The sequence below is a fragment of the Pristiophorus japonicus genome, unplaced genomic scaffold (genome assembly GCF_044704955.1).
Source record: "Pristiophorus japonicus isolate sPriJap1 unplaced genomic scaffold, sPriJap1.hap1 HAP1_SCAFFOLD_627, whole genome shotgun sequence".
Taxonomy (NCBI): domain Eukaryota; kingdom Metazoa; phylum Chordata; class Chondrichthyes; family Pristiophoridae; genus Pristiophorus; species Pristiophorus japonicus.
In genome coordinates, this window is record NW_027254539.1 from 135,069 (window position 1) to 148,775 (window position 13,707).

The 13,707-nt window shown below is 48.8% G+C and overlaps 1 protein-coding gene across 1 annotated transcript in view; it reads left to right on the forward strand.

Annotated features, from left to right (window-relative positions):
* Positions 1 to 6,868: 6,868 nt before the first annotated feature.
* The window catches only part of LOC139255775 (uncharacterized), a gene marked incomplete at its 3' end in the record, with an annotated part of 142,043 nt that continues 135,204 nt past the window's right edge, over positions 6,869 to 13,707 (forward strand). The window contains exon 1 of the mRNA XM_070873987.1: positions 6,869 to 7,436. Within this exon, the coding sequence (XP_070730088.1) occupies positions 6,986 to 7,436 (451 nt within the window). The remainder of the gene's footprint in view (positions 7,437 to 13,707) is intronic.

Below are 13,707 nucleotides of genomic sequence, written 5' to 3' on the forward strand. Positions count from 1 at the left end.
GTGGGGACCACCTCTTTGTAAGGCCCTTTTAAGACTCCTGGGTGCATTTCCTTTTTAAGGCACCATCTTTGATGCAGGAGGATTCCACGAGGTTTCTCCTTGGGCGCCGCCATCTTTGATGCTCTGCTGCTCTGAACACGATGCCGCCGCCATCTTCTTCTCCACCGTTCCGGATGCCCTCCGCCGTCGCAGCCTCTGCTCCCCTCCGCTGCCACCTGACTTGCCGCCTCTCCTGCGCCCGTCGTGGCATCTCCAGCGGCCGCACTTTCCGCTTCCCCCCGAGGCCTCCATAGTGGCCTCCCATGCGGCCGCCGTGGCCAACGACCTCCAACTGCTGCCGCCGCCCGATGCTAACAGCTCCTCGGCGGGGCTCTTCCGAACCGCCGGCCATCCTGGATCCCTCGCATCCCGCCGGCTTACTCCCCCCCCACTAGGCCCCTCTGTGCAGGACTGTTTGCCTGTGGGGGCTGAGGCTGCAGGATCTCTGTGTGAGGTCCGGGCCTGGGGCTTGCCTGTGGGTGGATTGAGGCTGCAGCTCCAGCTCGGTCGGTGCTGCTCTCTGGGGACCCGGGGCACGGCAGCACCCCGGGGAGCAGCAGCCCGTGGAGTGATGAAATCTTCCCAGCTCCCACGGACCGTCCCCATCCACCTCCGGCCGAGGAGTGTCGGCCCATCGCCTGCAACGACCCACAAAGGTAAACCGTGCGTCTCATCCCCGTGGGATACCTCACCATCGCTCTACCAAGAACAGGTATTAGTTCCCTGGTGTAGGTACGCAGCTTCGCCATGACCGGGACCAGCTTGGGTCGTGCAGCTGGGTTAATCCACAGTTTATCAAAAGTTCTCCGACTCATCAACGACGGACCCGAGCCTGTGTCCACTTCCATACTCACAGGGATTCAGTTGATTTTTACTTCCCTTATCACTGGGGGCGAATCGTCAGTACACGTATACAGTCCAAGCACCTCATCTTCTTCGACCTGCTCCTCGCTGAACAGTAGATCATCCCACATCTCCTCAGCCACATGGTGAGTCCGATTTCTTTTATACATACGCTGAAGGTGGCCTTTAACGTGGCAGGTATTGCACGTGTACTCCAAGCAGCATGGTGCTGCTTGATTGGTCCCCCTCAGCGGACTCTGAGTTCCAGGATCCCGAGGTCCGTGCTCTCTGCCCCGGTTTTGTCCGTGGTGGGCGCTATCCTGTGGACAGTGCCTGACGGGTTCGAGCCTATTATCATTTGCTTGGTGCTCCAAGTCGAGGTCATATATGCCCCGCTGATGGTGATGGCCTTTGTCAGAGTGACTGTGGGTTCCGTGGCTAACAGCTTGTAAAGGAGTCCCTTGTGGCCAATCCCCATAACGAAAACGTCCCGTAACGCCTCGTCAAGGTGTGCGCCAAAATCACACGGCGCCGCGAGTCTCTTGAGGTCCGCAGCATATTTGGTGACATCCTGGCCCTCAGGTCTGCAGTGATGGTAAAATTTGTATCTGGCCATGAGGATACTCTCCTTCGGTTTCAACTGGTCATGAATGAGTTCATCCAGCTCCTCGTATGACTTGTCCCTAGCGCTCCCGGGTGCCAGCAAATCCCTGACGAGACAGTAAACCTCATCTCCACAACTGGAGAGCAATATCGCTTTACGCTTCTCTCTCATTGCGTCCGTGTCCTCCGTCAGGTTGTTTGCTGTGAAGTAGTACTCGAGCCTTTCCGTGAAGGCCTCCCAATCATTGCCCACGGTAAAATCCTTTAGCGAGCCCAGAGTAGCCATGGTTGCGTGGAGTTCGTCCGCTTCCTCGTTGCCAATGTGGTGTATGTAGCACACAAATCACTGACTCCACACGGTCTGGTGCAAGTCTAACTGCTGTGACCTTCGTCCTTTATTGTTCAGCTCCAGCGTGCCTCTCAGGTGTGGTGGTCAGCCTTATATAGTGCCTGTTCTAGGTACTTCCAGGTTTCCCACCACAGCGCCCTCTGTGGTGTGGCATAGTGCTTACATTACATTTAAAGTACTGGGATGATACACACATCATTACATAACACTTTCAATGACTAGTGTACAAGGACAGCCAGGTCCCTTTGCACATCGACATTTCCCAAGCCAGCGCTATTTAAATAATACTTTGTCCTTATGTTTTTCCTGCCAAAGTGGATAACTTCACATTTATCCACATTATACTGCATCTGCCATGTGTTTGCCCACTCACTCAACCTATCTAAATCACCTTGCAGTGTCTTTGCTCACAATCCCACCTAGTTTTGTGTCTTCAGCAAACTTGGAAATATTACATTTGGTTCCCTCATCCAAATCATTTATATATTAATCTCCAAAACAGATACATCACCTTGGGTACTGTTGGGGGAGATGACTCATCAGGGGAAGGCAGCAGCAGCCAAGCAGCAGCAGGAAAAAGAGTGGGAAAGCTATAGTGGTAGGGGATTCTATTGTAAGGGGAATAGACAGGCGTTTCTGCGGTTGCAACCAAGACTCCAGGATAGTATGTTGCCTCCCTGGTGCAAGGGTCAAGGATGTCTCGGTGCGGCTGCAGGGCATTCTGGAGGGAGAAGGTGAACAGCCAGTTGTCGTGGTGCATATAGATACCAACGATATAGGTAAAAAATGGGATGAGGTCCTACAAGCTGAATTTAGGAAGCTAGGAGTTAAATTAAAAAGTAGGACCACAGAGGTAGTAATCTCAGGATTGCTACCAGTCAGAGTAGAAATAGCAGGATAGTTAAGATGAATACGTGGTTGAGGAGTGGTGCAAGAGGGAGGGATTCAAATTCCGGGGTCATTGGAAGCGGTTCTGGGGGAGCTGGGACCAGTACAAAACAGACGGTCTGCATCTGGGCAACACGGAACCGATGTCCTAGGGGGAGTGTTTGCTCGTGCTATTGGGGAGGGGTTAAACTAATATGGCAGGGGGATGGGAATCTATGCAGGGAGACTGAGGGAAGTAAAATGGGGGCAGAAGCAAAAGATAGAAAGGAGAAAAGTAAAAGTAGAGGGCAGAGAAATCCAAGGCAAAAATCAAAAAGGGCCACATTACAGCTTAATTCTAAAGGGACAAAGAGTATTAAAAAGAGTGTTAAAAAGAAAGCCTGAAAGCTCTGTGCCTCAATGCAAGGAGTATTCATAATAAGGTGGACGAATTAACTGCGCAGGCAACTATTAACAAATATGATATCATTGAGATTACGGAGACATGGCTCCAGGGTGACCAAGGCTGGGAACTCAACATCCAGGGGTATTCGACATTCAGGAAGGATAGACAGAAAGGAAAAGGAGGTGGGGTAGTGTTGCTGGTTAAAGAGGAAATTAACGCAATAGTAAGAAAGTACATTAGCTTGGATGATGTGCAATCTGTATGGTGGTGCTGCTGAATACCAAAGGGCAGAAAACGCTAGTGGGAGTTGTGTACAGATCACCAAACAGTAGTAGTGAGGTTGGGGATAGCATCAAACAAGAAATTAGGGATGCGTGCAATAAAGGTACAGCAGTTATCATGGGGACTTTAATCTACATATAGATTGGGCTAGCCAAACTGGTAACAATACGGTGGAGGAGGATTTCCTGGAGTGTATTAGGGATGGTTTTCTAGATCAATATGTCGAGGAACCAACTAGAGAGCTGGCCATCCTAGACTGGGTGTTGCGTAATGAGAGAGGACTAATTAGCAATCTTGTTGTGCGAGGGCCCTTGGGAAAGAGTGATCATAATATGGCAGAATTCTTTATTAAGATGGAGTTAATTCAGAGACTAGGGTCCTGAACTTAAGCAAAGATAACTTTGATGGTATGAGACGTGAATTGGCTAGGATAGACTGGAAAATGATACTTAAAGGGTTGACGGTGGATAGGCAATGGCAGACTTTTATAGATCACATGGATGAACTTCAACAATTGTACATTCCTGTCTGGAGTAAAAATAAAATGGGGAAAATGGCTCAACTGTGGCTAACAAGTGAAATTAGGGATAGTGTTAAATCCAAGGAAGAGGCATATAAAATGGCCAGAAAAAGCAGTAAACCTGAGGACTGGGAGAAATTTAGAGTTCAGCAGTGGAGGACAAAGGGTTTAATTAGGAAGGGGAAAATAGAGTATGAGAGGAAGCTTGCAGGGAACATAAAAACTGATTGCAAAAGCTTTTATAGATATGTGAAGAGAAAAAGTTAGTGAAGACAAACATAGGTCCCTTGCAGTCAGAATCAAGTGAATTTATAGTAGGGAACAAAGAAATGGCAGACTAATTGAACAAATACTTTGGTTCTGTCTAAGGAAGACACAAATAACCTTTCGGCAATACTAGGGCTCCGAGGGTCAAGCGAGAAGGAGGAACTGAAGGGAATCCTTATCAGTCAGAAAATTGTGTTAGGGAAATAGATGGGATTGAAGGCCGATAAATCCCCAGGGCCTATTAGGCTGCATCCCAGAGTACTTAAGGAAGTGGTCCTCGAAATAGTGGATGCATTGGTGATCACTTTCCAACATTCTATTGACTCTGGATCAGTTCCTATGGACTGGAGGGTAGCTAATGTAACACCACATTTTAAAAAAGGAGTGAGAGAGAAAACAGTGAATTATAGACCGGTTTGCCTGACATCGGTGGTGGGGAAAATGTTGGAATCAATTATTAAAGATGAAATAGCAGCGCATTTGGAAAGCAGTGACAGGATCGGTCCAAGTCAGCATGGATTTATGAAAGGGAAATCATGCTTGACAAATCTTCTAGAATTTTTTGAGGATGTAACTAGTAGAGTGGACAAGGGAGAACGGGTGGATGTGGTGTATTTGGACTTTCAAAAGACTTTTGACATTGTCCCATACAAGAGATTAGTGTGCAAAATTAAAGCACATGGTATTGGGGGTAATGTATTGACGTGGATAAAGAACTGGTTGGCAGACAGGAAGCAGAGAGTCGGAATAAATGGGTACTTTTCAGAATGGCAGACAATGACTAGTGGGGTGCCGCAGGGTTCAGTGCTGGGCCCCCAGCTATTTACAATATACATTAATGATTTAGATGAAGGAATTGAGTGTAATATCTCCAAGTTGATGCAGATGACTCTAAGCTGGGTGGCAGTGTGAGCTGTGAGGAGGATTCTTGGACAGGTTAGTGAGTGGGCAAATGCATGGCAGATGCAGTATAATGTGGATAAATGTGAGGTTATCCACTTGTTAGCAAAAAGAGGAAGGCAGAATATTATCTGAATGGTGACAGATTAGTAAAAGGGGAGGTGCAATGACACCTGGATGTCATGGTACATCAGTCATTGAAACTTGGCAAGCAGGTACAGCAGGCAGTGAAAAATGGCATGTTGGCCTTCATAGCTATAGGATTTGAGTATTGGAGCAGGGAGGTCTTACTGCAGTTGTACAGGGTCTTGATGCGGCAACACCTTGAGTATTGTGTTCAGTTTTGGTCTCCTAATCTGAGGAAGGACATTCTTGCTATTGAGGGAGTGCAGCGAAGGTTCACCAGACTGATTCCCGGGATGGCAGGACTGACATATCAGGAGAGACTGGATCGAGTGGGCTTGTATTCACTGGAGTTTAGAAGAATGAGAGGGGATATCATAGAAACATACAAAATTCTGTCAGGATTGGACAGGTTAGAGGCAGGAAGAATGTTCCCGATGCTGGGGTTATAGTCTAAGGATAAGGGGTAAGCCATTTAAGACCGAGATGAGGAGAAACTTCTTCACTCGGAGAGTTGTTAACCTGTGGAATTCTCTACCACAGAAAGTTGTAGAAGCCAGTTCGTTAGATATATTCAAAAGAGAGTTAGATATGGCCCTCATGGCTAAAGGGATCAAGGGGTATGGAGGGAAAGCAGGAAAGTGATACCAAGGTTGAATGATCAGCCATGATCTTATTGAATGGTGGTGCAGGCTCGAAGGGCCGAATGGCCTACTCCTGCACCTATTTTCTATGTTTCTATATATTGTGAATAGCTGGGGCCCATGCACTGATCCCCGTGGTACCACACTAGTCACTGCCCGCCACCCTGAAAAAGACCCGTTTATTCCTACTCTCTGTTTCCTATCAGTTAACCAATTTTCAATCCATGCCAATACATTACCCCCAATCGTATGTGCTTTAATTTTGCACAATAACCTCTTATGTGGGCACAATAACCTTATAGATTGAATTGGGTGAAGATGGTGACGGTGGGTTCAGATTCAGATTCACCACCTGCCAGAAGAGCAAGGGTCGGGGTGCAATGGCCACCACACGTTAAAAAAATCCACGCATATGCATCTTCCACCCTTGAGGATGTAGTTCAGGTCCTTCATTGAAACACCTGTGAACTCATCCTTTTTTGGCGTTCAAGCAAGTTATCCTCGTTTCGAGGGACTGCCTATGATAAGAACATAAGAATATAAGAAATAGGAAAAGGAGTAGGCCATATGGCCTCTCGAGCCTGCTCCGCCATTCAATAAGATCATGGCTGATCTGATCATGGACTCAGCTCCACTTTCCCGCCCGCTCCCCATAACCCCTTATCGTTTAAGAAACTGTCTTAAATTTATTCAATGTCCCAGCTTCCACAGCTCTCTGAGGCAGCTTTATCACCCTCAGAGAAATTTCTCCTCATCTCTGTTTTAAATGGGCAGCCCCTTATTCTAAGATCATGCCCTCTAGTTCTAGTTTCCCCTGATGACCTTATAAATGCGTTGTTGTTGTACAAAAATGATTTTGGGGGGAGGCGGGGATTGTGTGTATATATTGCTTCATTCCTGAATAAAGTTTTAGCAAAAATATCCATGGCTCTGGTGCTGTTTATTTGGTGATGTTATCATGGTAAGTACTTTCTAAGTCACAGCTGCAATAAGGCTTGGCGGCAAAACCACTTCCTGCATCGCAGTGACTGAACCAGGAAATTGTCTCTTCGGGTGCGAGAAAGGCAGAGTGTAAACTGGGTTGTTGAGATCAGACAGTAAATCACCAATCTTAGATCTCTGCTCGATTGTATTGGGTGAAGATGGCGACGGCGGATTCAGATTCAGGCTCACCACTTGCCAGAAGAGTAAGGGTCGGCGAGGACGCACATTCTAACTTCACACTGAATTTAAGAGCTGGGAGCTTATCTGTCAGCATCAGCGATAACTTCGTTCGGACTGTTGGCGGGATAATCTGCCCAATTGCTAAAGCAGGGGCGAGTGCTCACGTTCTGAGACAATTGCACTCAATGGGTTTATCCAATACCCTTACAGAATTGGCGGGACTTTATGGCTTGTTCGTGAGAGCAATAAAATCAGGGAGCATCGTAGTTGAGTTTGAGGAAAGCAACCCACTGAGCGAGGACACTTTCAAACTCTTCGTCCAAGAACTCAAGACCAGGCTGCAGGAACTGATGGCCTCTGGTAACTTCTGGATCGAGAGAATTCAAGACCCTGCGAATGCTGGAGCCCCATTGGAGCCACTGATCTCCGGTAACTCGGTTTATATTCATAGGAGGGGGCTGAACCGTGGCCGGATTTTACGGGGCTATGACCTTGAACAGTCTCTCTGTCTATCTCTCTCCCCCAGTCTCTCTCTCCCTCTCTTCACCCCGCCCCACGCTCGCTTTCTCTTTCTCTCTCCCTCCCTCCCGACCTCCAACCAGGCTCTGTCTCTCTTTTCTCCTGTCTCCCCCCCAAACCAGGCTCTCTGTCTCCCTTTCCCCCAGTCTATCTCTCTCTCCCCGTGTGTCTCTGTCCTATCCTCCCCCCAGGCTCTCTCTCTCTCTCCCCCAGTGTGTCCCGCAAGTCCCCGGTTTTCACATCTGCGAAAACCCGGAATTTGCGATTTGTAATTTCAGTTTCACACATCATCCGCATCCGTAGGAAATTGACTTCGGCTGGCGGAGAGCTGGACTGTTTGCTCAGCGAATGCCCATGAAACTCTTACGCCTGGTAACATCAGGCACAGGGTCTCCTTTTACCAGCGTAAGGGTTTTAATAAATATTAAACTAACATTTTAAAAATCACTTAAACAGTCAATAACTTTTCAAATTAGTTTGTTATTTTTGGCCCCTTTAAAAAATGTAAAATTTATTAATAAAAAATTGGAAATTTTTGTTTTAAAAGAAAAGACTAACATTTATATAGCGCCGTTTACGACCACCGGACGTCGCAAAGCACTTTACAGCCAATTAAGTACTTTTGGAATGTAGTCACTGTTGTAAATAAATGTTTAATTTAATTGTATTTTTGTTAATTTTAAACATGTGATTTATTTTTATTTAGATTGTGTGAAAAATTATTTCTGTATTTTCGATTATGCTTATTGGGAATCCGTTCGCAAACTAAATCCCCATAAGCATTACGAGAATCCCCTTTGTGATTGGTTGGGCCAGCTCACGTAATTCAGGGTTGCTTGCAAATCGCATGCATCCCTGGGATACATGGGCCTTTAGGCTCTCTCACTTTCTCCTCCCCACCCCCAGGTGCTTTCTCTCTCTCTCGCTCTTCCCCTCCCACCACAGGCTCTGTCTTCTCTCCCACTCTGTCTCGCTCACTCTCTCCCCTCCCCCCCCCCCCCCCCCGCCGCCGCAGACTTTGTTCCCCCGCCCCAGTCTCTCTGTCTATCTCTGTAAAGTCCTGTCCCCTCAGTACAGATTCACACAAGGCATGTAGTGAAGGAAGTCAAGGTCACTCTGGACCTGCACCTTTATTTCACAGCTCTGGAATGCTGCACTTGCCTGAGACCTGCCCTTATATACCTGTCTCTTGCAAGTGCACCCCTGGTGGTAAGGTATGCTGGTGGTTACAGGTCATATCTTATTACAGTCATGTATAGCATGTTAGGATACAGTTATATATAATAATGTAAGATACATGACATCACCCTCCCCCAAGACCTTATTGTCTTTATAGGTTCAGTCTCTCAGGTGGTCTACGCTCTCGCATGGAGCGTCTGAGTTGTGGTTCAGTTGTTTGCCTTGGTGTCTGTTTTTCTTTGGGTGTGGTTGCTGGTATCTCACCTGGGCTGTCTGTTTCGATTGGTGTGATTGTTGTTGACTCACCGGGCTGTCTGTTGGGATTGCCCTTTCCTCAGGTTGTTCCCTCTGTCTGTCCACCAGGTGTGGTGCGAGTTTCACATTGTAGTCTGCCTCTGGTTCTGCAGTGTTGTTGGTAAATCTGCTTTTGACTTGGTCTACATGCCTCCGGCAGGTTTTGCCATTGTTCATTTGTACTACCAGTAGCCTGTTTCCTTCCTTGCCCGTTACTGTCCCTGCAAGCCATTTGGGACCCCTGCCATAGTTTAGTACAAACACTTTGTCCCCTATCTCATTCCATCTCCCCCTCGAATTTCTATCATGGAACTCAGTCAGCTTACGGTGTTTTGCCTCAACGATTTTGTGCATGTCTGGGAGGATTAATGAGAGCCTTGTTTTTAAAGTCCTTTTCATCAACAATTGCATGGGGGTGATCCCAGTCAATGAGTGCGGACGAGATCTGTATGCCAGCAGCAGTCGCGACAGGCGACCCTGCAGCGTGGGACCTTGGATTTTAAGCATGCCTTGTTTAATGATTTGCACTGCTCTCTCCACCTGGCCGTTGGAGGCCGGCTTGAACGGTGCCTTCTTGATGTGATTTATGCCGTAGTCAATTATAAAGTCTTGGAATTCTGCGCTGGTGAAGCACGGCCCATTTTTACTGACCAATATGTCCGGGATTCCGTGCGTTGCAAACATGGTTGCGAGGCTCTCCACAGTGGTGGAGGTTGTGCTCGATTTTAAAATGGTGCATTCGATCCACTTTGAAAATGCATCTACAACTACGAGGAACATTTTGCCCATGAATGGGCCCGCATAGTCTACACGCACCCGCGACCACGGTTTGGTAGGCCAGGGGCTCAGTGGAGCCTCCTTGGGGGCATTGCTGAGTTGGGCACAAATGGTGCACCTTCGGATGCAGAGATCCAGGTCCGCGTCAATACCAGGCCACCAGACGTGGGATCTGGCTATGGCCTTCATGAGAACAATCCCTGGGTGCTCGCGGTGGAGCTCCCGGACAAATGCCTCTCTGCCTCGCAAAGGCATGACTACTCGGCTGCCCCACATCAGGCAGTCTGCTTGTAGTGATCGCTCATGCATGCGCCTGTGAAAGGGTTTTAATTCCTCGGGGCAGGCATCGCGAGCCTCTGCCCAGTCACCGTAGGACACATCTTTTTACTAAGGATAACGTGGGGTCGCTGGCCGTCCAGGCTCTGATTTGGCGAGCCGTCATGGGCGAACCTGTGGACTCAAAGGCATTGATTGTCATGACTATCTCACAGTCCTGTTCGTCAGACCCTTCCGTGGTCGCCAGGGGTAGCCTGCTGAGCGCGTCGGCACAGTTGTCTGTGCCTGGTCTGTGCCTTATGGTATAGTCAGTCGTAGGACGCCACCATGAGTGCCCACCGTTGAATTTGCGCCGAGGCGTTGGCGTTTATTGCCTTGCTCTCGGATAGGAGGGGCTTGTGGTCAGTTTCTAACGCGAACTTGGCCCCGAAAAGGTATTGGTGCATCTTTTTGACACCGTACACGCATGCGAACGCCTCCTTCTCTACCATTCCGTACCCGCGCTCCGCCCGCAAAAGTGACCTGGAGGCATAAGCTATGGGTTGTAATTTGCCCGCACTATTGACATGTTGCAAAACGCACCCGACCCCATACGCTGACGCATCGCATGTGAGAACTAGCTTTTTACCTGGGTCAAAGAAAGTCAAAACACTGTTGGAACACAGAAGGTTGCGTGCCTTATTGAAGGCGCGTTCCTGGGTGTGCCCCCAAAACCAATCGCACCCCTTTCTGAGTAGTACGTGGAGAGGCTCCAGCAGCGTGCTTAAGTTCTGCATAAAGTTCCCAAAGTAATTGAGTAGCCCGAGAAAGGCGCGCAGTTCTGAGACATTCCGGGGCCTGGGTGCCAGGCAAATTGCTTCTGTTTTGGACTCTGTTGGGCGGATTCCATCAGCGGCAATCCTTCTGCCCAAAAATTCAACCTCGGGTGCGAGAAACAGGCACTTGCATTTCTTGACTCGTAGGCCTACCCGATCCAACCACTTTAGTCCTTCCTCCAAATTACGGAGATGGGAGACGGTGTCCCTGCCCGTGATAAGTATGTCGTCTTGAAATACAACCGTCCCCGGGATGGACTTGAGCAGACTCTCCATGTTGCACTGGAATATGGCAGCTGCTGACCTGATGCCGAATGGGCATTGATTGTACATGAAAAGGCCTCGATGTGTGTTGATGGTGGTGAGTAGCTTGGATTCCTCGGTCAATTCTTGCGTCATATATGCAGATGTGAGGTCTAATTTTGAGAGAAGTTTACCTTCAGCCAATGTGGCAAATAAGTCCTCCGCTCTGGGCAGCGGGTACTGGTCCTGTCGGGAGACTCTGTTTATGGTAGATTTGTAATCCTTAGAGATTCATACGGATCCATCAGGCTTCATGACTGGGACGATGGGACTTGCCCAGTTGCTAAATTCCACAGGTGATATAATGCCTTCCCGCAGAAGCCTGCCTCGTTCGTGTTCAATCTTTTCCCTCATCACATAGGGTACAGCTCTGGCCTTGTGATGAACTGGTCTAGCATCCTGTGCGATGTAGATTTTGACTTTGGCCCCTTTGAAAGTGCCCACACCTGGCTGAAAGAGATGTTCAAATCGCTTTATAACTGTTGAGCAGGAGGTCCGTTCCTCTAATGACATGGCATGGACATCATCCCATTTCCAGTTTAGTTTTGCCAGCCAGCTTCTCCCCAGCAGTGCTGGGGAGTCTCCGGGGACAATCCACAGAGGAAGTCGGTTCACTGTCCCTTTGTGTGTGACAGAGAGCATGGCGCTGCCGAGGACTGGTACGAATTCTTTGGTATAGGTCCTTAGTGTGGTGTCGACCCTTGTGAGTTTTGGTCTGTCTCTTATGCGGCCACAGTTGTTCAAATTGTTGAGCGCCCATGAGATTGACTTGCTCCCGTATCCAACTCCATGTTGACAGATATCCCGTTGAGTAGGACCCTCATCATTATAGGAGGCATCCTGTTGTAGGAGCAGCGGCCATTGATAGTGTTGACCCGCTGTACACCGGTGTCCCGGGTACTGTCCCCACCATCTTCTCGTCCGCTTTCCGACCCATCCGATTCGTATACCAGCCGAGCTGCTGTTTTTTTGCACATGCAGGCCAAATGCCCTGTATATTCACAATTTCTGCAAACAGCCTGCTGAAATCGACATCCCCTTGCTGAATGCCCACCCCCACACCTCCAGCACAGACCTGTTCCATTGTTCAAAGTGTTCCCAAAGAATGAGCTGCGTCTGGCTGATCTTTCTCTTGAGCTTCTCTCAGTTTGTAGTTGATTGCTCGCATTGTGGATTGATGAGGTGTGGCCCTTGATGGCTATTGCCTGCTGTCGAGAACCTGTTCTCCCGGTTTTGTCTGTGTGTGAGGGTAGCAGCTTGTTTAGTGCTGTGAACTTCTTGTTCCAATATTTCGTTAGTTGTCGTACCTGCATTGTAAATCAACCTCGTTGCTTCTTCCTCTACCAAGAATGTCTGTGCGACCAGTGCTGCTGCCTCTAAGGTCAGGTTCTTGGTCTCTATGAGCTTTCGGAATATGCCTGCGTGGCCTATTCCTTCAATGAAAAAGTCTCTCAGCATTTCTCTCCTCAGTTCATCGGAGAACTCGCATAAACTAGCCAACCTCCGAAGTTCTGCCACGAAGTCGGGTATGCTCTGGCCCACACAGCGTCTGTAGTTGTAGAACCTGTGTCTGGCCATGTGTAGGCTGCTCGCTGGCTTCAGGTGGTCCCTTACCAGTGTGCTCAATTCTTCAAACGACTTGCTTGCTGGTTTCTCGGGTGCCAACAGATCCTTCATTAAAGCTTGTTTTCGAGCCACAGCTGGTGAAGAGATGGACTCTTCCCTTGTCTGCCTTATTGTCGCCTAACCAGTCTTTGGTTACAAAGCTTTGCTGGAGCCTTTCTATAAAGTCCTCCCAATTGTCTCCCGCATTGTACTTTTCATCTGATCCTTTGTTCGCCATTCTGTGGATTCTGTAATCCCGTAACCCGTCACCACAGTAAAGTCCTGTCCCCTCAGTACAGATTCACACGAGGCATGTAGTGAAGTCAAGGTCACTCTGGACCTCCACCTTTATTTCACAGCTCTGGAATGCTGCACTTGCATGAGACCTGTCCTTATATACCTGTCTCTTGCAAGTGCATCCCTGGTGGTAAGGTATGCTGGTGGTTACAGGTCATATCTTATTACAGTCATGTATAGCATGTTAGGATACAGTTATATATAATAATGTAAGATACATGACAATCTCTCACTCTCTCTTTCTCTCTCCCCCAGTCTCTCTCCCTCTCTTTCCTCCCCCCCCCCCCCCACCACCATCCCCTCCCCCCCTCCTCACCCCAGGCTTGCTCGCTTTCTCTCTCTCTCCCCCTGTCTGTTTCTCTCTCTCTCCCTCCCCCCCCGACCTCCCCCCTCTCCCCCCAAACCAGGCTCTCTGTCTCCCTTTCCCGCAGTCTATCTCTCTCTCTCTCTCTCTCTCTCTCTCTCTCTCTCTCTCTCTCTCCCCCCCAGTGTGTCTCTGTCCCCTCCTCGCCCCTCCCCCCGCCCCCAGGCTCTCTCCCTCGCTCTCTCCGCCTGTCTGTCTCTACCCCAGTCTCTCTCCGTCCGCCAGTTTCTCCCTCTCTCCCCCCCCTCCCCACCCCAACCAGGCTGTCTTT